This window comes from Candoia aspera, chromosome 18 (genome assembly GCF_035149785.1).
Source record: "Candoia aspera isolate rCanAsp1 chromosome 18, rCanAsp1.hap2, whole genome shotgun sequence".
In the NCBI taxonomy this organism is placed as follows: Eukaryota; Metazoa; Chordata; class Lepidosauria; order Squamata; family Boidae; genus Candoia; species Candoia aspera.
In genome coordinates, this window is record NC_086170.1 from 550,841 (window position 1) to 570,417 (window position 19,577).

Here is a 19,577-nt window from a genome sequence, read left to right on the forward strand (position 1 = left end):
TTCAAGCCCGGCTCCACGGAGCTTCTCGCCTTGCGTTCGTGGGCTGCTGGACCTCACCCCATGATCACAAACCTTTAGAGGGACCCCCAAACAGCAAGGACCTTGCGGAAATCCATCCACAGGCTGGGCCTCGGCGCCCCTCCCCTCAACCGCAGCTGCAGCCACGCAAAAGGTTTGGCCGGTGGGTTCACCGGTGTACCCCCTGGGGCACACACTCGGGCATCTTTGTGGCAAATGGAGGAGGGACAGACCAGGGAGATCTGGATCTGAAGCCACGACCTGACCACCGACCAAGAGGTCTGAGAGAGGCAGGCCGAAAAGTGTCCGTCTTTGGAAGCCACTTCCAGGGGCCTCCCGGGGAAGCTACTACCTATTTCTAGGGCTTGGGGCAAGCATGGCCAGGCCAACAAAGCCGAGCCAGCGGGAGACCCAGGCACTGGCAGAAATCACAGATCACCAAACAGGCAGACAGGCAGAAATCCTCCGGATCACCAAGGTGCCTTTATTAGAAGGGGTTGGCAACGCATATCCAGGCACACCGTGCCACAGAGGCCTCTCCTGGAAAAAAGGCCCCTGCCTTTGTGTATGTGTTCCTACACATACAGGACATTAGCAGGTCTCTCGCTTGTTAAAATTAGGCATCTAAAAATAAGAAACAGCTTTTAAAAAACCCAGGCAACTACAGCTACCCCTCGCCTGTCTGCAAGAAGATAAACTGCAGCTAGGACCTGGCCCGGGTGGCTGGGGACCTGCTTCAGCAAAAAAACCCAGTGGGGCGGAAGTCCTGTCCCACCCAACCTGGCCCCTTGCCACGATACCCGGCTCCTGGCATAAGGCCTGCTGGGCGGACCAGGACTGTCTCCGTCAACAGGCACGGAGGAGGGAGAGCGAGCAGCCGTGCAGGCTCGGGCAGAGAAGCAGTGGCTGAGCCATTCACCCACTGCTGCACCCCCAGCTCTCGGCAGCGGGAGGACCTCCGCTTCCTGGCCTCACCGCAGCTCCTCAATCCCCAAGGGAGGCCCTTCTTTCGGGGGCAGGGGGCACCGGCTGGCCTAGCAAGGAAGGGGGAGGGGAGGGGGGCCTGGCGGACCCTTCCTAGCTCAGCCAGGGATGATGGATGGGGCCATGGCAGGCAGCACGCAAGCCGACAGGGAAAGCAGGAGGGTGATCCCCGTACCTCCAGGGGGCAGGAAGCGGGGCAAGACCGGCCACAGGTCTGGAATACAGAAACACATGCAGGGCGCAGGCCAGGGTGGAGTATCTGAAAGACGAGCAGCGGCCAGCGGGCAACCTGGTGGTTCCATCTGGTGCGGGAGCCCCTCCTTGCTGGTGCCCTCACCCCTGCCACTCTTGCTCACTGGCATTCCTTGGAGAGATTTCCTGAAGCCCTGCCACCCGATAGGGGCACAGCGCTCAGCTCCCACCAGCCAGTCTTGTACCCAAAGGCCCTCCTGAGATGCAGTGTGGGCAGGAGCCATGCTCGGATCGTGGCCATCGGCCAAACCAACGCGCCACAAAGTCAACAGCAATGGCGGTGAGTGGAGCCCCTCCTGCCTGACCCTCCCTGCATGGCAGCCCCCTCAGTGTCCAGGAAAGGGAGGCCCGTCCCCGCCCGATTCGAGTTCCCCTCGTGCGCCGTGCTTCTGCCTTGCGGAATCGGCCATTCTTCGCCTCCCAGAGGCTAGCACCAGGGGTCCCGGGAAGCCCGGCCACGACAGAGGCTGTCACTGCGCTGCCACGTGCTGTGGATCAAGCTCAGAGCGTCCTCGCATTTCTTTCTGATGGAGCTGTCCTCAATCAGCTTGTGCAGTAGATCCACCTGGCGACACAGGAGGGCAAAAGGGCCTGAGGGGGAGCGGGAGACCGGAAGGGGACGTGCCCCCTGGGGGACCCCAGCTGCCCACCACAAGACCAGCCAACCTGGTAGACGCTCTTCCACACAGTGTCCAACGCCAAAAGGAACCGCTCCAGTTCTCCAGGGCAGCTGAAGTAGAGGATCCATGGGGGCAGGTACTCCTTCTGGTCCTGGGCAAACTCCTAAGAGTGGGGAGAGGAACGCTGGGTGGGGTCCTGGCCTCCTGAGCTGGGAAGGGCCGAGCCTCCGAGAACCTTTGCTGTTGCTCGCAAAGCTGAGCCAGGCCAGCCCAAGGCCTGGCGGGGTCCTAAGGAAGCCTCTCTGCCCCAAGGGATGAGCCCCCGGCACATGCCACCGCTGCCTCCTCCTGCAGACTCACCAGGAGACAATATTCCCGGCCGGGCTCCATGGAGATGGAAGCAACTTCTGCCAGTTCGGCAGTGGCCAGGGAGCGGAAGAAGCTGGTCTGGCAGTCCTCGTGGCAGGTGAACACTTTCTGCTCCGTCACCACCAGGCAGCAGGGGACGCAGGGCACGGGGGCCACACTCTGGGGGACGACCTGGGCAGGGAGGAGGGCCAAACAACCCTCTGAGTTCCTGAGGACGAGAGGACTGGCCAGCGCAGAGCCCAGCTCCTGTCCTCCCACACAGACGTATTTCAGCCTTCCTGTCACCAGAGGGCATGTGAGCCGCGGGGACCCCATTCTCCCCTGTGGCCCCAATCCTAGGGAGGCCCCCTGACCGCTTACCCCTTTGGAGACCGCCTGGCATAAATACTGCATCCAGTCGGCCATCTCCTCTTCGTTTTCTGCGCTCAACTCCAGGGAAGGGCGGTCGGTCAAGATGACCTGGAAAGAGTGGGGCCGGTCCGTTGCGCTCGACCTCCGGCACCCGCCGCACTGCTCCCCCCTGCGAGGATCAGAGTTTGGGGCAGGTGAGATAGGGGCTGGAGCCGGGCGGCCTAGAGAGCCGGGCCCCATTTGGTACTCACCCCATGTTCACAGAGAGCAGTGGGGTGACGTCTGTCCGGTCTGGGTACTGGTACAAGATGCCGTTGCTGCAGAGGGAAGAAAGACACAACACTGGGAAGGGTCCTCCCAATTCGGGGCAGGGTGCTGCTGGACCTCGGCCGACTGCTCTAGCAGGAGGACGGCTTTTGTTTCAATCGCCGTGAACCTTTGAATTCTGGCGCATCTAAATGTGAAAATGAACCCTCTCTCTGTCGAGAGGGCAGGATGGAGCCCCAGGACCCAGAGTCCAGCCAAAAGCAACTTTTGGATCATGAATAAAAAAAAACAGCGACCACCGGAAAAGCTGCAAAGCAGGGCAAAGGGAGATGAGGTGCGTTGGAGCAACCGACAGAAAAGGGAATTACTCCAGAAATACTACAAAAAAAGCTGGAACAGATGGGAAAGCAGGTATCTGCATCTGTCAACCCTGTTAAAAGGAAACTGGTTGTGTTTGAAGGGAGAATGGAAATAAGGTTTGCAAAGATGGAAGAGGAAATTGAAAAATCTACAGGGCACCTTACAGGAGAAGTTCAACAAATTAATGACAAGGTGGAAATTTTAGGAAGTAAAATCGAAATAGTAAACAGGGAGATGGAAAAGGACTGAGACAATTTGGCATGACTGGAATTGAGAGGGAAAGAATTCTGCTTGAGACGTAGAACAATTCCAGAGGATCCTGGGGAAGACACTACACATAAAGTTGTTTAGTCTTTAACAACTTTCTGGAATGGGATGAAGATGATATGGAGACAGAAATTGATCAAGTTTATATTGTAGAATCAATATGCGATTCACAAAATTATGAAATGTACCAAAAGATATTCTTGTGCACTTTGTCAGAAAGAAGAACAGAGATCAGGTTTTGCTGCAGCCTTTTACTACTTGACTGAAGATTAAGAATGCAGATGTGATTGTACTTAAGGAAATTCCAATTAGAATACTGTGCAAACTGAAAAAGTATTTGACTAACAAACTTGAACAGAAAAAGATACTGTTTTGAGGGGATAAATTGGAAGGAGTGATCCTCACTTTTAAGCAACAGAGGTTCAGATCCCTCCCTCCCTCCCTCCCTCCCTTCCTTTCTTCACTATTTACCATTTTTCTTTAGTATTTTTATTTTCTCTTATGGTTTTGACTTTGTTAAGAATTTCTCAATAAAAATTTTGCATACGTATGTACACACACACATGCATAAAAAAGAACCAGCACCCAGCCAACCCTCTTCCCAGCCCTCCTTCCTGCCCTGCCCTCAGCCTCACCTGAGCACCACAAAGCAGGGCTTCCAGACTTCCTTGCCCAGGTAATTGGTTCCTGCCTTGTAATTCAGCACGCCCTCCTTGGTGACGCAGCCCTCGGCTGATGCGCAGTGAGAGGAGGCTGGGCCTGGGCTCTCATCCATGGGGTCTTCCCAGTGAATAAGGCCATAGAAGTGGACCACCACCTCTGAGATCTACCAAAGACATGGCTGCCTGGTCAGCCAGGGCACCTGGACTGCAGGAGAGAGACCCTGGCTCTGTGCCCCAACAAGCCCCACTCAGCCTTTCACCCTCCCCACAAATGGACACGGGCTTGGCACATCCCTGAGAGGAAAGGCTGGATCGCTCAGGGCCTCTGCCCATCAGTCTCCTCTTCGTCTAGAAGGGAGGAAGTGGCAGGGGAAAGATGCACCTCCCGCTTGGACTCCTGTGCCACAAATTTGGCCAGTGCCAGTTTCTCCATGGTGGCGTCCGTCAGGATGCTGGGGTACGGTGGCTCTCGGCACCCTTTGATCATGGCTGACTTCAGGGAGGCCAGGAAAAACCTGGAGGGAGGGAGGGAGGGAGGGGGGAGTGAGGGCCCCTTGCACACCCAGCAAAGGGGACAGGGCTGGATTTAGCGCAGGGACCAACAGAGCGATCAAGAGTGCACAGTAGCTGGGGGGAGCCACGACCATTTCTGAAAATCATCCCCCACCCCACAAAGAGCAGCACCGCTAGCCAGACTCCTCTGGGCAGCACCCTCAAGGGGGCATCCCAGCCGCGGCCACAAGAGGGAAGCGAGGCGCGCCCAGCCCTTACTCGGCCAGGGTGGCGTCCGCTGCGTCCAGCAGGAACTGCTTCCGGCGGTTGGTGCAGACCAAGGTCACCGTCTGCTGATCCAGACCCACCTGCCATGAAAGCAAAGCCTGCTTGGAGGAGGCCCTGCACAACTGGGCAGGGGCCCCCACGGATAAGGCCCCTCCCCGGCCCCTGGATCCAGGGCAGCCGGCCTTGCCCTGGGAAGGAGCCTCCTGGAGGGAGGGTCCCCGTCCCCGCAGAGGCCCCCAGCAGCCCCCCGTGAAGAGCTGCTCCCTCCCCCCGCAACTCACTGAGACGTAATCCAACTCGTTGTAGGAAACAGCCTCCTCCACCGTGTATGGCTTCTCAGCGGCTCCTGGGGACGGGGAGGAACGGTCACCTGCCTGGCCAGACTCCCCCCGGCCCTCCGTAGCCACTGGGGTCCCCAACCCTGGATCTGGCTCTGCTTAAAAAGAGCTGCAGCCCCGAGAAGGTTTCCGCCCCGCCTCCCTTCAGCCACTCCGGCCTGATTCCACACCAGGCGGATTCCCCGGTTTCTCTGGCCCGGCTCGGGGGGGACAGCGGTGCTCGGGAGACAGAAGGCCGCCGAGAGGGCCTTCCAAGCGGCACACCTTTGCGGATGAGGTACACATAGCAGTCCGTCAGCAGCACATAAAGCAGCTGGAGGTTTCCTTCCATGTGCCCCGTGCTCATCCGGATCATCTGTTCAGGAGAGGGACCTCTGTCACCACCACTCCTCGCAGCGAGGGTGCGAGAAGAGCACAACGGCCGGAGAGCTTCTCTCTGGGCCTGAAGCTGCCACCCCCCGCCCTCCTCTCGAGTGTAGCGCCTGTTCCCTCCAAGGCAGTGGGGAGGACACGTTCACGCACCCGGAACAGCTGCTCCTCGTTCTCGCGAAAGACGTGGATCATCAGGAGCAGCAAGTGATTGTTGTCCACCCTGCGTGGGCGAGAGGGGGGGGATCCTGAAGGCGCAGCAGGCGAACCACCGGCCTGCCTCCACCTCCCCAGCGAGGCCACTTTCTCCAGGAAAGGAGAACGGGCACCAAATGACTGCCTTCTGCTTATTAGCAGAAAAGGCGACATAGGAGAAAAAGAAGGAAGTAACGCAAGGACTGGCAAGCGGAGGGTGCTGAAGAAGCAACCTTGCGGTTAACCCTAAGCAATTAGGAGGCAGGAACGGTACAACTGAAGGTACAGTTGCCCCAAAAAGTTGCCTTCCTAATGGTTTCTCAGCGCACGTTGGGCAGGATGCCGCCACAGTGGGGCCAAGTTGGAACTTCTGCTGCAAACCAGATGTCGTAAGTGGGCTGAGATTTCACTTCATTTTGGGAGAGGTCTGAGGAAAGACGCCTTTTCCTCAAAGACGGGCAGTTAAATGTGGCACCCGCAAGGCGACAGCCTCGTCAGAGGGAGGAACGGAGCCCCTACCTGAACTCAGAGGGGTGGGCGGCCTCGGAAGGACTGCCCTGCCCCTCCTCCACCCCGGAGTCCTCAGCGCTGCTGGGGGAAGGGCTCGTCCGGCCCTCCTTCGGCCTGCTGAGGGCCCCCACGCTGGCAATCTCCGCCTCTTCTCCCGGCAAGCGGGCTACCGCTGGCTCGGCAGCCTTCCCCTCTCCTCCTCCTCCTCCTCCTTCCTCTTGTCCAAGAGCTTCAGGGCCACCAGGAACATGTGGCGGTTGACCATTCCCTGCAGGGTCATGGTGGCTACCACCTGCTGCAGGAGTGTTTGGACTCTCAATGGTAAAGCAGTAGAAGTCCATGGGGGCCGGAAGCCCCTGACCAAAGCTGCCAAGGGATGGCCCCTCGGAGGGGGCCTCCCCTGGCAAGTCGGTCCGAAAGGACTGGTTGGGGGGCTCCACAGGGCGGCTCCACCCGTCAGCTGTCTCTAGTGAGTCGATCACTTTGCTGAGCGACTGCCCCATCCGCTCCATAGACGTGTCCTTCATCTCGGGGATCCAGAGCCCAAGCTGGCAGAGTGCCGGCGCCTCAGCGCTGGCTGCAGGGCTGGCCTCCGGGGTGGACCGTGACTGCCCAGCCTCCCTGCCCACATCCTGACACCCAGCAGGAGCAGGGAGGGTGAGAACAGTGGCCTCCTCCGGTTTAGCCTTCTTCTTCTTGCCCGTCTTCTTCTTTTTAGCCAACCTGGGAAGAGGAACGGCCAAGTGAGTTTGTCTGGCTGTGATGCGCCAGGGAGCAGCAGCAAGGCTTGCTCAGGGCTCGAGGACACGGGGCCTTCTGGGCCTACTCGGGACTTTCAAGCCGGCCGGGGCCTGGGAGGCCACTTGCCCAATCTTCCTCGCAGTTACAGGCACAGATGGCTGCCTCAGCTTCACCATGCAGGTGCCCCCAGGCGAAGAAGAGCTCACCGGTGCCCAGACGCAGGGAAACACCCCCCACGCAGAGCCAAGACCTGCTCTTGCTGCTGCAGGATTGCTCTTCCCACTGCCACGTCTCCCCTTCGCCTTCTAAAGCACTTCCAGCTATTCCAGTGGGAACCCAGTTTGTTCACTAATCCTCCACCATGCTCTCATCCTCCCCGGTGCCGCCCAGTCTGGCCACAACACGGACTTCAGTGGGAAAGGATGCCCTTCCTAGGTTCTGCCAACCAGGCCCAATGAGCTGCTTCTGAATACTAGGGTACTGTATTGGCGGGGGGTGGAAATGGTTTCCAACCCATTAATGTCCCCAGTAAGTTAATGGCAAAACTGCAGACGGGCCAACAATGGCAGCCAGATATCAAGCAAGGAGGGGGGGAGGGGTGGACAGTTCCTGGCACCTCCCAGAGCAGGACCAGGGCGGTCCCCGGGAGCCGTGACAGGGAACGGAGCCCGCTCGGGCCACGCAGCTAGGAGAGCCGCCGGGAGCCCTCCGTCCCCACACACCTGATCACCTCCAGCTCCACGCAGCCCTCGGACTGGTCCGGGCCTTCAGGGACGAGGCCGGCCCCCTCCTGCGAGGCAGCGTGTGCCAGGGTGGTCTCCACGGAGAACGGCCCGTCCGCCTTCCCGTCGAAAGGGTTGTAGCGCTGGGTCGGGCTCTTGGCCAAAGCTCGGCTGCCGTTCAGCTCGGAGGCCACGGAGCATGGATGGCTGAGCGTGTCGGTCAGGTCCCCTTCTGGAAGGAGAGAAACGGCAGCCGGTGATCCCCCAGCGAGGAGCAGCGGTGTCCCGGTCAGCTCTCTGGCGTCCTCCGCACGCTCGCCCGAGACGTCCAGGGACGTTTGTGGCTGGCGGGGAGGAGGACGGGCGGATCCCAGTGCCCCGAGTCTGTGGAGGTCCAGCTTCTACAAGCCTGGCGGCCCGCACAGACCCGCAGCTTCACGGGTACCGGGCTGGGAACTCTATACGGACTGCAAACTCCGCGACATGGACTTGCCTCGGGGCTTCGCTCCCCGGACTGCCAAAAAGAGGAGCAGGCCTCCCCCAGCCCAGACACGTCAGGGGCCCCCGGTCTTGGCTGAACCCTGCAGGGCCCCCGAGGCAGCACTGCAGAGCAGCAGGAGGCGGCCCAACTCAGGAGCAGCCGCCTTGGCAGAAGGGAGATCGAAAAAGTGGCCAAGCATCTTGCCTGGTTCCACACGCTGGGCAGCATCCGGGGTGGTCAGGAGGCTCGCCCCGCCAACTCAAGAGTCCCCCTTTTTGGGGGGAGATGGACGGTAATAGAAATTTGAATAATCAAATAATAAACTCCCGAACTCCCCCTCCGCTGTGACAGCCGGCAACCCACAATGAACCGCAGGAGGCGACACGGCTCAACCAGTCTGAATTTCCACCTATTTCCTTCATTCTGCTGCTGCTCTCCAAGTTTCTTTGCAGGCAGAGGGAGCCGAAACTTCAAAGTGGAACGAACAGCAGCCGGATCAGGGGCCAAGGGCCCGCCCTCCGTCTTAAGGGGCTTGGCGGGGCAAGGGCGGAGGGGGGCAAGGCAGAGGAGCAGCTGCAGCAACAGCAGCTGCCGCCTCCCCTTGCAGGACCCCGCGTGGCCAGAGAGGCCGTTGGGAAAGCACCCCTGGCTAGGCGATTGGGCGGAGAGGGGCTCTTCCCATTTCCCCGCCCCGTGCACCGACAGGACAGGACAGGACAGGGAGAGAAGGGGGTTAGGAGGAGGGTTGCCGCACCAGCACAGAAGCGCTCCATGGAAGCCTGTTAATGCGAAAACCAGAGAGACCAGAGGTGCTGCATGCTGGGAGGGGGAAGCCACAGAACTCGAGGAGGTTAGGCGTCCAGAGGGGCCCAGGGAGCCACATAGGTGGACGGAGGCCGGGGGAACGGGAGACCGGATTCCCCGGGTGGCGGTGCTGCTGCCCGCTCGCCGATTAACCTAGCAAGAACCTGCAACCAGAAGAGCTGCGTGGCCTGCCAGCTGGGCCCTTCGGGCACTAGCCAGTGTTAGCCCAGCATGCAGGAAACTCTGGGGCAGAGAGATGGGGGGGGGGGGCAACTGGAAAACCAGGCAAGCTGGTCCCACCTTCCCATGCTGTGGTGGGCATGGACGGCACTGCAGGAAAGACTTCTCCAAAATCATAATCTATAAAATGAGGGATAAAAAGGAGGATTAGAAATGAAGGAATACAACAGAAGAGGGGGAGTGGGCGGAGATGCAGAACCCCCTCTCTGCAATGGTGGAGCAGAGCAGGAGGGTGGCTGAGTGAGGGCCCTCTCTCAGCTCGGGCCGCAGGGCTGGGGGCCAGTTCTGGATGCTCTTACTCTGAAGCTTAAAAAACAGCTGACTGTAAGGAAGGCACAGGCCAGCAGCGGGGCCTCTGTGCCTGTGGCTGTGCTTGCTTTCTGGTTACATCTCCCCCTTTGAGCACAGGGGAGCATCAGCAGGGTGTTCCCCCAGACCACAGCTGGGAGGGGCGTGGACTGACAGAGGCCAGACCTGAGACCCCCAGGAGAAGCTGCAGGAGCTCAGAAACACCCTGGAGCTGAGCACCCAGCACGCCTTTGGGCTCCCTGACTTGGTCCAGCCCAGGAGGACCCGTCCCTTGCTTCCGCCTCTCACAGGCTGCCTCCAGAGGTACCACGAGCATGCCGATCGCATGGATCCTCAGAGATCTGTCTTGGCAAGCTACGCAGTGGGGAGCCCAGCAGAAGTACTGCAAAAGACTCACCCACCGTCTGGGGGACAGGGGGTCGCTCAGTGCCCCCACGCCTGCCCCGTTGCCTGAAGGGCTTTGAACTGGAGATGCTGAGACGGAGCTTGCGACATGATGGGGCGCTCCTCCTGCAGAATGCCAAAGATGCCCCTAACTGGGGGCTCCCCAGGAGGACCGCCCGTCCTCCCTAATCCCACACTGGCCTCTGCTCCTTCAGGAAGAGGGTCGAGGGAACAGAACAGTGGCTGGCAGGCCACCCACCTGCGCATGCTTGGCCAGAGCCCCCAGCCCCGGGAAAACACCGCAGCCCCGGCAGGCTTCCCCCAGGTAGCAGCTCCGTGGAGCCAGGACCTTCCTAGGCCATCCTGTGGCTCCCGGGCTCCTGGCCATGAGGCTGCAGAGTGCAGCTGCCCTCCAGGCCCCCTTACCCTCGCTGGAGGGGGCGATCGCGCTGTCGTCCCATTCCAGGTTGGTGGAGGTCACTGAGTTGAAGGAGGTGAGGGAGAGGCTGTCCGACCCGTGGGCCGAGCCAGGCAGGCGGTCCTCAAAGTCCAGCAGATGCTGGGGCTTGTAGTACTCTGGCATGTAGGGGGCCAGGTCCAGGTAAGGGGCGTCCTGAGAAAACAGGAGAGCTACAGGTGGAACTGCTGCTCGACCAGCAAAGAGTTCCTCCAACTGGAACCCCCACCACTTCCACGCACTTTTGCAGGAAATGGAAGGAATTTTGCCCATCTGTTGAGCAAAAAGACGAAACACCACTGTGGCAGCAGGCTTTGACTCAGAAGAACAACCGCTATAGTGCATAACAGGGAAATCCCCTGGGAAACTCAACACCGGGAGGCAGGCGTGGAATATGCCCCAAGCCCGGGGAGGAGAAAGATTGAAACTGGCTGTTTGGGAGTTCAAGCCCACCCCGAAGGCAGATGACTCTGCTCACCAGATCCAGGTCGAATCGGATAAACTCCAGGCCTGCGACCAGGGTGAGGAAGAGGGCCAAGTGGTCCTGGCTGCAGACAAGGGCGTTTCTGAGGGGTAGACAGCAGACCTCAAGATCCACACAGGCCCTCCTGGCGAAGGCACCACCCAGAGCTGCCTCAGCCAACCCTGGCACCCCACTGGCTGGGGAATCCCGAGAAGGGGCCCGCCCATCCGAGGGGTGGCCAGTGTAGGGGGACCCCCCACTCACACCCCGGGGGCAGAAGCTGTTTGGTGATACAAAACCCCAAGCACCAACTGAAACACCAAGTCAGCCTTCAGGACTAGCTGCTTGAATTTAAATTCCTTGCAGCCTGAGAAAGTGCAAAAGCACCAGCAGTAATAATTTGGGGAAAGGGTTTACTCAAAAGGCAATGGAAAGGGCTGAACAAGAAGAGCTGCTGCGAAAAGCAGAACGTCCCCTCCTTGAATCCACCCATGTCTTCAGTGTGGCCACTGACCACTTTTGGGAACAGGGATCTCGAGGGAATGCTGCCAGCGCACACCCCTCCTTGGGCTGGCGAGGGTGCGCACACCCCTCCTTGGGCTCCCTTCCGGCTTCCACCCATCTCTCCCAGGGTGCCAGGCCCAGCTGCCCAGGAGGCTCACCCGACGTAGTACTTGTGCAGCAGTGGCAGGTTCTCCTGGAAGAGGCGGAGGTAGCTCTCCAGGGAGTTTTCGTTGAGGGCCAGGTACAGCCACGCTCGGCCTGGGAGAGAGGAGGCCTCACAGGAACTGCTGGCTGTGGAGGGCAGACCCACCCAGGACCCGTCCCGAGAAAGGCCACCTGGAGCCGCCCTGGCTGCGGCCTCAACACCCGCCCAGGGCAGAAGCCGCAACCTCCGACACCCACGGCCCAAGCAGGGGGTGGCAGGTACCGGAAGATGCTCAGACCGGCCGGGTCCTACGCCGGCTCTGAGTGCTTCTCAGGGTCTCGGCCCACAGTGCGGAGCGGCCTGTCCCCTGCTCAATCCCCAGAGCCTTTCAACTAGGAATGAACGACTCTGGAACGTGGGAGCCTTGCCAGCAAACGAACAAGCTGCCGAGAAGGCGTCCGCCAGACCCTCGGGAGCGGGCAGGCGCCCTTCGCTCCCAGCCGGCCGAGAACGGGGCCATGCAGGGCTGGCCAAAGCCACAGAGGCCATCATGCCACGACCAACACTTACTGCGCCCCAGGTTGGTGGTGACACGCTCCAGCACCTCGATCTGTTCGATGGCTTCTCGGCGGGTAAAGTGGACCACCAAGACCCAGTAGCCTGAAGGAAGGTCTTGCAGCCTGCCGAGGAGGAGGAGGAGGAGGGTCACTGGGCGGTTTTCTGCAGAGCAGCGGCGGCTGTCTCGCTGGGAGCGGCGCCCCAGCCTTCCCAAGAGCCACACTCCCAGGCCCTCATCAGACTCACTACGGTCCTGCCTCTGCAGCCCTTTTTGGGGCAGGGGGGCAGGACATGCTCCCCACAACAGCCCTGTCTACAAGTGAGTCCAACTGAGGACCACAGTTTATTGTGCCACACAGCCCAGGGAGACACAGCCGTTGGGGGTGGAACTCTTTTGTCGTGGGCCACTGAGTCCGCCTCCAGGCCTCCATGAGGCGGCAGAGTCCCTAAGCACAGGGAGGAAGGGCCTGAATGCGAGCCCCTGGGATTCAAGCCTGCCCCTGCCACGGCTGCCCGTGCTGGAGAGCTACCGCGATACCTGGGCCGCTTACCCATAAAGCAGGGCGTGGTCAAGGTGCTCACAGAGGCGCTGCAGGACCGTGTCGTGGTTCCTAATGGCCGGAGTCTCATCCTCGCAGGCGGCAAAATAGTTCTGCAGCTGGGGAGAAGAGCATGTTTGATGAGGGAGCCACGAAATGTTCTGCTGGCTGTAATTAACGCAGCCACACGTGGCTTCCGAGTTTCAGCAGCTGGAAGCTGAAAAGGTAATTTTCCACTGCCTCTCTGCTTCGGATTATTTCAGGGAACTCTGCCTGCCTTTGTTTCTGGGTACAGGACCGAAGCTGCTCTTTTGCAACTCACCTATTTCTTAAAAGTCACTTTTCTGCCAGCCTGAAAAGGCACAGCCAACTTCTGCCAAAGCAGAACAGAACCAAGGCACGCAGGACGCCACTTTAGCTCCTGGACCTGTGATGGAACAACCTCTGTATCGCAAAAGCACAGCAGGGCTTTGTGCTAAAGTGAATGGGGTATGAGCGGATCACCGGGAGGGCTTTCATGGGTTAGGATTGGGAGGAATGGGAACGAAACAGTCATAGGGCTGAATTAAGTGGTGGATCTCACAGCCAGGCCTCCTGCTTCTGGATACTGACTGCACTTGGCTCCGACATCTATTCTGATCTTCCGCATGCAGCTGGAGCTGCTCCCAGATCAAAAGCAAAGATGCTTTCAGTTTCCAGTAATCCCTAGCAGGTGGGCTGGGACCATACAGAAGTATCGGGAGAGAGGGCTGCAAAGAGGTAAAGCGCACTTTGGAAAGAGGGCAGGTTTTCTGGGAGGAAAGCGGCCACCCGCTTCACCTCAAGGCTCCTGTTCTAAATGCGTTTCCTTAGAAGGAAGCAAAGGAGCCGTTTTTGAGAAGGTGTGCTAAGGAAAGGAGCTCTGGACACCGTCCAGGTTAGGGATCAGCTGCCCTGGGTGCCTCTTCCCTAGCCCAGCTCACGCAGGGCTAACCGAGGGGAGGCCAGACCAGCCTTCCAGAGCCCTGGCCATCAAATACAACCACCCACCGCAGGACAGGAAGGGGCAGATCTCAACAGCAAAGCCCCAGCCCGCCCTGGCAAAAGGAGCAGAGGAGGGAGGGAAGGCACAGCTCATCGGCCTGGTGCGAAGCAGCTTTCTGAGCCAGGAAAGCACCAACACAAAAACAAGCCACAGGGAACCGTCCGGAGGAGGCGATCTCTCCTCCTGCCCGCGCAGGAGAAGGTGCCCTTGCGAACCCTCCCTGGAGGGTCCCTGTCAGACACGGGGCTCAGAGGCTGCTGCGTAGGCGACAGGCCTCCCAGCAGCTGCTCCTTCCAGCCGGGCTCCGCCTCACGTGGGAGTCAGGGAGGGCCGTTTCCGAGGCCGGGATTCTCAACCGCACCTTCAGACGCTTCTGGCGAGGCCCAAGAGGGCGTGGCAGCTGAGCCAGGTGCCGCCTCAGCTCCTGAGGGAATTGAGGGGGCGCCTGGGGCAGAAGAGCAGCGAGGCGCTTTGAGAGGCACACCGCAACTGGCCCGGGCACGAAGGACTTGGCCACCACCGGTGCAGCGGGAAAGGCCTGCCCGGGCCCATCTGCGGCACCGGCTGCTGGGGTGAAGCTCTGCCCCTGCCCACCAGCAGCAGCACCCCTGGGGCGCAGACCGTTGGCACAAGAGTAGCAACACCGCAGAAGGCAACAGCGTCAAGGCCAGAGAGCGCCCCGTGTGTCCGCAGTCCTTGCAACAGAAAGCAATGCAGTCTCTGTTGCTGCGGGACTCGAGCGCGGCCAAAAGCAGCGAGTGGCCTCCTCACTGAGGGACGGCCGCTTGGCTGCTGCTTCTGCAGCTCCCGTGCACAACTGAGGGGAGGAATGCAGCGATATGGACACCTCGGATCTGTGCAGAAGCCTCCCAAGTTGAACACCTGGAAAACTTGTGGCAGGTCGGACCGCTGGAATTCCTGCCGCATACAGCATTCCTTATCCAAAACGGTGAAAAACCTGCCGTGGCCCGAAAGAGAAGCAAAGGAGATAGCGCTGCTGGCGCAGAGCTGTATTTGCATCAGTAGAACCAGCTGCAGGACCAACAACTCAGTGGCCGCCCAAGGATATGGCTGTGCAACGCCTAGAGGACTGACCCCGACAACGAGCAGAAAGGACCATCGAGCACACCCCTTCTGCAGGAAGGAGCCAATTCGCCTGGATTCCTCTGGGATTCCTCGGCTGACCGGCTGGATTCTGGTTCCATCGAGGCTGTAAGGAAAGCTGGCCTAGAGCCTGCTCTGCTCCGCTGGGAACACTGCGCTGAGCCACGGAGCTGTTTGAAAACTCTTTGAAGGCCAACAGTCAGGAGGCACCTAGGCAGTTGCCCAAATTCATCTGCTCTCATTTCAGTCTCAGCACCCGAGGGGAAAGCCTGTCAGTCAAAGGCAGAAGACCCATCTCGGCCCGAAGCCCCCAACCGCATCAAGCCGCCTGGCCGAGACAGAGGCAGCTTCACATGCTCCGCCACAAGCTGCTGTGGCCGGTCCCCACCCAACAACACGCAGGGACCGCTCAGAGGTCTTCCCACACCTCAGGCCCTAGGATGCCCACCGGCTCTCCCCCTGTTAACCCACCAGCCACAGCCACACCCACCCGGCCTGAGCAGCCCAAAGACGAGGCTGCGCCCGCAACTCCTTTGAGCCCTTACGGAGCAAAGAGGGGAGCAGGGGCACCAGTGAAGCAGGGAAGCTGCCTCCGTGGGCTTCCCAGGGCTATGCTGCAGGGGGAGAAACCGGTGTGGTCAGAAGGGCAGAGGCTGGCTTTCTCTAGGTCACTGTGTCGCTGTCCCTTCGGGGGTCGCGGGATGGACATTAGGCCCTGTTCTTTGCCCACTGCCATTCCAAAGCCAAAATGCCCCCTTTTCTGCCAAGGTGCCAGGCCAGGGATGGATATGGAATGATGTCACATTTCCTGTCCCCCCCCCCCCGCAACAGCCTCCCTCCCTCCTGCCCACCTTTCTAATAGCTGCTCACCGCTAGCCAGTCATGCAGAGGCAGCCCCAGAGTACCAGGAGACTCTCATCCCCTTATGGGTTGCCCCCCCAACAAGATCCGGGTGGTACAGCCCACAGAAGTTTGGCAGCTGGAGAAACACCTTCCACAGACAGGGGGCCGGGGAGTGAATGAAAAAGGCGTACAGGCAGAAGCGTGGCAGATGCAGCTTCAATGACTGCAGCATCGCCTGATTTTGTTGCCAGTCTCCGTATCCTCTGCTGACCACTACTGGCCCAGGGGACAGGATAAGCAAAGGCAAGATCGTCACTCCATTATGTTATGCTCTGTTCTGCCCTTTTAATTTTCAGATTTTCCTGCAGTTTTAACTGCTGGTGATTTCTTTCTTTCAGTCTTTTCCTGTGCTTGGTTTTAACTGAAGGACCAAATTTATGCTAGAGTTTCAAAATCTGCACTGTCAATCACTAAGAGGACATTAAATAGTAAATACATCAAGTAAATGAACATAAACTAGCTGTAACAAAGAGTTATACGGTAGTTCTTTGAATGCCTCATCCCGCCGGTACTCCCTGGTCCTTTTAAGCTACCTTCAAAGTAGTCTATCAGTGTTTCCAGTTCACTTGGCGAAACATGATTAGCTGCGTTTACAAATAAGCAAGCATTGTTTGCCTGCTTTGACACCACCCTTCAGCAGTTGAACTGCTGAATTACACAATTCTGGAGCTAAATTGGGAGAAATACAATTCACCCGATTTTTGGAGAACTCCATATGGGGGTAGCAGGTATCTACTGTAATCGAAAAGGCAGCACAGCAAAGCACGACTCTCCCCAGTAACTTTTCAGCTCGTATTTACGGGTGATACGATGCACTCGCTCCTGAAGAACAGGGGCTACAGAAACGCTTTTCTTGCAGGGCAGGTCCCAGGACGTTATCAGGCAACCATTTCAAACAGGGAATTTCACTTTAAGACGAAGCCAAAACTCCCCACCCGGCAATACTTTCATGAGCTTCTAGACCTTTCGTCTGCTCCCTCTCGAAATGACATTACACGTTTTCTGGCTTTTCTCTGCGCGGACCAGAGTTCAGGACTCCTTCGTTTTCTGAGTGGGATGGGGGATGTCTCATGGGAAGCTACGGCACTTCCTTCCGCTGCGGAGAAGGGAAGTTCGCATGGCTGAGAGGCCAGCCCAGGCCGGCCAAGCAGAAGCTGCAAAGGGCCGAGGGAGGAGGAGAGAGGTCGGAGAGTTTTGAACCTGGACAGGCTGATGACATTTAGCGCAGTCGCAAGCAGTGCAAGAACAGCAACCCGCACTCGCTGACTTACTCGTTTCTTCCATTATTTCCTGATTCCCGTTTAAAAACCGCGGGCGCGGCGACAAGGGCTCCGCCGCTACTCCGGAGACTTCACAGCCCCACCTTGTCGGGCGGGTTTTAGCGGACGCGCCCACCGGCGGGGGAAAGCGGGGCCGTCCCGGCGGAGCGGGCTTCGGGGGCGCGGGGGGCGCTCCCCCAGGAGTCTACCCCGCCCCCCGCCCCCCGGCGCGCGCCGGCCCGGCCCGAGCGCCGCAAACAAGCCGCCCCGGGCTCCGCTGACCTTCTTGACGGAGAGCGAGATGTTCTCCAGGATGCGGTCCTTCAGCTGCCCGGGGGGCTCCATGGCGGCGGCCCGCGCCCCCTGGCCGTCCTCCTCAGGGCTCCGGAGCCGCCGCCGCCGCCGCCGCCGCCGTCGTGGGCCCTCCGTGGTGGCGCTGCGGCGGGCGGGCGGGCGAGGGAGCCGGCCGTCAGCCCCGCGGCCGCCTCCGCCTTCCCCGTCCGCGCCGCCGCCGCCGCCGCGTGACCGCGCGAGGCAGGCCGGGAGGTGTAGTCGGCGCCGCGCGAGGAGACAGGGCCAGCCGCGCCGAGGAACCGCAACTCCCGGCAGCCCCTGCCAGCGAGGCACCCCGGGAGTTGTAGTCCGGCGCCGCCTCCTTCACCCCCAGGGAGGCGGGGCGGGAGGGCTCGGCCAGCTCTCGCAGCCTCCTCCGACAGAACAACAGCCTTGCGAGGGAGGCCCCGGTCCTCCGGCGGGCAAACTGCAGCGAGAACGAGGGATCTGGGCGTGCAGAGGCAGAATCTCTGCCCGGAGAGCTGGCAGGCTCAAGATGGGCGCCCAGCTGCTGTTCACCCGACAGAGACCGGCTGAGCTCAGCCAAGCCGCCGACCCAGGGAAGGATGTGCCATCCACCATCCCCAGGAAGGCTTCTGCAGCGGGCACAGCAGAAAGGTTCATTTCCTCACCAAGTCGAGGTGGCCGGCAGTGCCCGCAGGGGTCATCCCAGGTGCGAGCGGGACACAGCCCCATCGCGAAGGCCAGCTGAGGGTACCCCATTTTTGCCACCTGTCAAGGCTTCACCGGTTATACCGGTTGTGCCTGCTGAGGCAAGGAGTCATGGAGCCAGAAGGAGGGAAGAGGCACCTGGGCACACCCAGCCAGCTGACTTTGCCCTTGCTGAGGCAAGATCAGCCAGGCAGCCCAGTGGCTGCCGGGCTCAAGGGGCTGGGTGTCTGCCAACTTGATGAAGCAAGACGGCGTTCCCCTCCGGCACTTCCAAAACCTGTCCTGCCAGCAGCAGGTGGGAGCATCAAGGCGCAGCGCAGAGCAGACGGAAGGGCTTCACCTGGTTTTCGGTCTGGCTCCAGAGCCCATCCGGGCCAACAGGTAGGGGCCTCCAGGGACAACAAGCAGGACGGGGAGGTCCCGTGTCCTGGGCCCAGAGACTCCATCCATATCGTGGACTGGATCCCCCAGTGAGTTTCTCGGGTCACTGAATGCTGGGAGCCATCTGCTGGAACAGAGGCCAGGCCTTGCTGTGGCTGAAAGAGCCTGGGCTGACAAGGCTGGCTTTGCTGGGCCAAAGTGACCTTGGGGGCAAAGATGCAGCGGTGTCCCTAATTTTCACCCCCACCACCTTTGTGATGGTGCCCCACCCAGCATGCAAAACATTGCCTTCCATTCTCCTCCCTCCCTCTACCTACTGACTGCCCACCCCTCCTTGACACCGCTGTGGCAAACAGGAAATGGGATGCTTGCCAAGAATGCCCCCAAGTTGGCTGTCCCTGAGCTCCTCCCATAAAGGTCTGTCGGACAACCGCTATGAGAAAACACATCTTTATTTTTCAAATTCAAAATGTTTACACATTTCTCCCAGTTGAGAAGCAACCCCCAAGTTATGTCCTTATTTTTGGTAAAAAGGAAGATGCGAGCTACAAAGGTGTAACCTGATCGTCGGCACCAGAGCCGTTCTCCAGATGCCGCCTGGCAGCACACAGCAGGGCGGAGGGCAGCCCCGTGAAGAAGCAGACGGATTCCTGAGCAGCCCTGGCTCCTTGTGCGCGCAGAGCCAGGACACCCAGCTCAAGGCCGGCCACCAGCTGGCCCAGACCTTCTGCGTGGGTCGCGGAAGCGAGATCCAGATTGCGCCGCCTCTTGATCGCAAGGAACTGTCCCGTGGCAGCTGCCTCCTTGCAGAGCCTCACAGCGGGAGCCGAAGCAACGCCTCTGGCTCGGCCTTCTCCGCCCAGGAAGGGCCGTCCTTGGCACACGCGCCCATGCGGGTTCCCAAACATCGCCTCCTTGGGCGGGTTTCAGACTCCTCTGTCCTGCTGCTGCAACCCAGAGGTGTGGTTCCTCCACAGAATCCAGAGAGAGGGAACTACATGGTGTCCCAAGAGGGTGGCTCAAAGCCCCCCAAGGCGACGGGACGGGGAGACCTTCTCACGAAAAGGTCCAAGTCTCCCAGCGGATCCTCCCCGGCCGACCGGAATCAGAGAGCACCACAGCCCTTGTCGAACCAAAAGTTGCACCAGCTGGGTAACCCCCTCATTTCAACCAATTTTTCAGCCCACCACTCTGAATTAACGGGAACGGAAC

General features: G+C 59.8%; 1 protein-coding gene across 6 annotated transcripts; it reads right to left on the minus strand.

Moving 5' to 3' along the window:
- Positions 1 to 482: 482 nt before the first annotated feature.
- Positions 483 to 17,995, minus strand: PLEKHM2 (pleckstrin homology and RUN domain containing M2). 6 transcript variants are annotated; one of them, XM_063317744.1, is made up of 20 exons: positions 17,945 to 17,995; positions 12,702 to 12,808; positions 12,163 to 12,272; positions 11,606 to 11,705; positions 10,959 to 11,046; positions 10,450 to 10,636; positions 9,391 to 9,450; positions 7,806 to 8,037; positions 6,352 to 7,065; positions 5,791 to 5,860; positions 5,533 to 5,623; positions 5,212 to 5,276; positions 4,922 to 5,010; positions 4,533 to 4,665; positions 4,124 to 4,314; positions 2,846 to 2,992; positions 2,604 to 2,763; positions 2,235 to 2,414; positions 1,921 to 2,037; positions 483 to 1,819 (listed from the first exon to the last, which is right to left on the minus strand). In XM_063317744.1, exons 1-20 carry the CDS (start codon positions 17,978 to 17,980, stop codon positions 1,682 to 1,684), a joined length of 3,015 nt encoding a protein of 1,004 aa, XP_063173814.1. In that variant the 5' UTR covers positions 17,981 to 17,995; the 3' UTR covers positions 483 to 1,681. The 6 variants fall into 6 exon arrangements, with proteins under 6 accessions (XP_063173814.1, XP_063173813.1, XP_063173812.1 ...); XM_063317743.1 differs by lacking the exon at positions 17,945 to 17,995 and adding an exon at positions 17,262 to 17,418 and having other exon boundaries at positions 2,235 to 2,402; XM_063317742.1 differs by lacking the exon at positions 17,945 to 17,995 and adding an exon at positions 17,262 to 17,418.
- Between the last annotated feature and the right edge of the window lie 1,582 nt (positions 17,996 to 19,577).

Excerpts from the sequence above, each read along its gene's own strand:
- PLEKHM2 (XM_063317742.1), bottom strand. The coding sequence starts at position 17,324 with ATGGAGCCCCCCGGGCAGCTGAAGGACCGCATCCTGGAGAACATCTCG. Across the intron at positions 11,047-11,605 it reads CTGCACAAGTACTACGTCGG|AAACGCCCTTGTCTGCAGCC; the intron begins GTGAGCCTCCTG and ends TCTACCCCTCAG. Across the intron at positions 2,415-2,603 it reads GCCAGGCGGTCTCCAAAGGG|GTCGTCCCCCAGAGTGTGGC; the intron begins GTAAGCGGTCAG and ends CTCCCTGCCCAG.